At 43.4% G+C, this 2,801-nt stretch overlaps 1 protein-coding gene across 2 annotated transcripts in view; it reads right to left on the reverse strand.

The window, feature by feature from the left end:
• LOC126547089 (serine/threonine-protein phosphatase 1 regulatory subunit 10-like) overlaps nt 1-2,541 on the reverse strand; it is a 65,543-nt gene extending 63,002 nt beyond the window's left edge. The window contains exons 1-2 of one of the 2 annotated variants that reach the window (XM_050194948.3): nt 2,189-2,541; nt 1,565-1,634 (exon numbers count right to left, since the gene is read on the reverse strand). In XM_050194948.3, the coding sequence (XP_050050905.2) occupies nt 1,565-1,567 (3 nt within the window). In that variant the 5' untranslated portion in view covers nt 1,568-1,634; nt 2,189-2,541. Of the gene's footprint in view, nt 1-1,564; nt 1,635-1,708; nt 2,161-2,188 lie in introns of those variants that run through there. The other variant, XM_055062875.2, reaches the window with a different exon arrangement.
• Between the last annotated feature and the right edge of the window lie 260 nt (nt 2,542-2,801).

Below are 2,801 nucleotides of genomic sequence, written 5' to 3' on the forward strand. Positions count from 1 at the left end.
CCGATATTAGTAGTCCTGCACTGCTCCAGGAATCCTTCAGCTTGTATGCACTTTTTGTAATGCATAAACGGGCATGACAGCTGATGAAGGTATCACAGTTGCATAACTATGTGATAATGTAATTGTAGCTAACGACTGATTATGTCTTGAAAGTCACCGCTGGCGACAGTGATGAAAATCCTGTAAGAGAACCATTAATTTCGATAGCAAGGAAGGCATAGCAATTTTTGACGAACTATACAGTTTTACTCTGCAAAGATTCCGCGTTTTTTTGTGGAGCATGCTGCAAACCTTAGTACAATAAGGTCGCCTGCAGTCACAGATTCTGTCAAAGTGTGCACAAGAAAATTGGTGACCTATTCCATTAATTCATGTCATATAGAGGCCTTCCTTTGTTGAATGTGCTTAGCCTGCTGCTTTATTGTGAGTGGTATGGTGCACGACCTTTACAGCAATGTGACCCGTATAACAAAGGATTTTTTGAGATCCTCAGAAATGTGATATGACGGTGCTTGACGGTAATTTGTGAGTGAAGCTACCAAATAACATGTGCACGGAAACTAATTTATGTAGCGTCCATCACGTACTGCTCTTTCAGCATCCAACTTAAGGTTTCCTTAAATAGTAGCCATAAGATAGTACACCACTGACAGGTTACATATTGTTAAGGTGGCAGCAGCTAACAAAAGCAGCAGGAACAAAATTGTGTCAAGCAGCAGCAGACTGCAAAGCAACCCTGCAGGAAAAATTCAGTTCTTCAATGCAATGCTCACATTACGTCAAAACGCATGGCCAAGTGATACGTCCTGCCTGCTAAAGCCATTTCAAAGCCCATAATTGTCGGACTACGTGCTAAAATGTACAGTGCCAACAACAATTTCAGACCCACATTAATGGCCAGAATAAACTCAAACTGAGGGATGCAAGCTGCAGCACTAGTTCCAGCCTTTCAAGAATAATAAACATGGATAAATTAATATGGCGAACCCTGATGCCAAGCATTGTCCTTAATGTAACCAGGTCGATAATGCAATTACAAATTTAGGAAAAGATCATCGCACCTTTATACGGACACTAAAATCTGATGGCCCAAGTAATTCTGAACGAGAGCCCCTAAACAGAAGCTACCGATAGTTCACCACATCCTAGGTATGTCAATGAGTGCAGTAAGAACTACACCATAAAATCAATCTAAATTTACGCAACATCAGTGTCTGCTTCTGTGTGACAAGTATTGAGCAAAAAAAAAAGGACGTGTTTTATTTCTTTACGTACCCGTATATTTAGATGTGAAATCTGAACCTCTCAACTGGGCGTGTCAAGATGCGACAGACAAAACAGGTGGTGGTCAAACGATGTGGTAAGTAGTAATCGATGGTGCAGGACGCGCACAGTACACGCATAAAGCCTGCCGCCGTATACACTAAGTTCGAAATAACGCACGCCATAGGGATAACAAAAAAAAAAAAAAAAAAAAAACTTCCGCCTCGATCTATCACGAGCCTCGCTGTTTGGGCCGACGCCGCGCCAGAAGCCGAAAACAGAAGCGTAGTAAATCACTCACCATCGCAGATTTCGCTCAGGAAACGCGAATACTCGTCTATCAGCTGGTGTTCTGCAACATAGTCCGCATACTGCAAGAGAGCCGGAAGCGACACGTTAGCACGCAGGGTTAACTAACCCTTCGCAGCGTGGCAAAACCGCATACTTCCAACTTCCATACGCATTTCACGACTGGTTTCGAAGCACACCAGCCAACTAGCCTGTATACATAGACGTTATGAAAGCAAGATACGGCCCGTTACGCAGCCATGGTGTGCACGAGCGCGCCATCTTGGACGCAAGGCATAGGAGCATGCATAGGAGGGAGGCAGTCTAATGGGCAGCCATCTTGGTATTGGGGTGACGCAGCGTTCCACACGCTTTTATCACGAGCTCGACTGCACGCTTTCTAACGCTGCTATTTTGTCCAGCGTACATGCATTGTCCCTTAATCCGACTCATTTGATTACTTCACTCAGCACCACGGGCTCTCAGCTCGAAAGCTGCAACACCACGCGGGCTTAGCGCGGTATTTGATTACTTTTTCACGCGTTAAATCGCATGCCACCAGTAAGTTTAATTGCGTATTAAAACAATATTTTTTATCTTTTCCTACGGCATATAGAGAGAATAAAACGATGCGTACCTTTTATATTTTTATGGTATATTTATGAATACGCGATCTGTTTAATGCTGGCGTTGCCTTTATACAACCCGCGAACAGGAAAGAGACCGTGTTTAGTTCAGAAGAGCTGGGGTGTCCAAGTCGTTCAAAGGAACAGTATTTTTTTCTTTTCGTGGTAATCCCGCGAGCTCTTCCTGGGTCAATTTTCGAAGTCCTCAGTCTTTCAGGCAACAGCCAGTCACTCTGCAAAACAAAACATGTACGGGAACATAAGAAACGTCGAATTTACCATCAAAGGTCACAGCTTCAAACGTAAGGGCGTACAGAACAGCACATTCTCGGGAAGACGCAGAACAAGCGCCCGTCACCTACCTCAGCGATCGCAAGAATGGAATGTGGCACGTGATCACCGTTGCCTATGCGAGCTCACAGCCAAGGTAGTCAGTACGATCCAATCTTTGTTCCTCTCTAAATCAAAACATTAGTAATTTATTTGCAAATAAAATTTGTTTTATTTAGCTTCGGATAGATATATGTTGATAAGTTAGACATAAATATTTTGAAGTTGGTTAATATTTAATTCAACGGCTACTGACGACGCCAAGCGACAATGCAAATGATGCGAGACGAAGCC

The sequence above is a fragment of the Dermacentor andersoni genome, chromosome 1 (genome assembly GCF_023375885.2).
Source record: "Dermacentor andersoni chromosome 1, qqDerAnde1_hic_scaffold, whole genome shotgun sequence".
NCBI lineage: Eukaryota > Metazoa > Arthropoda > Arachnida > Ixodida > Ixodidae > Dermacentor > Dermacentor andersoni.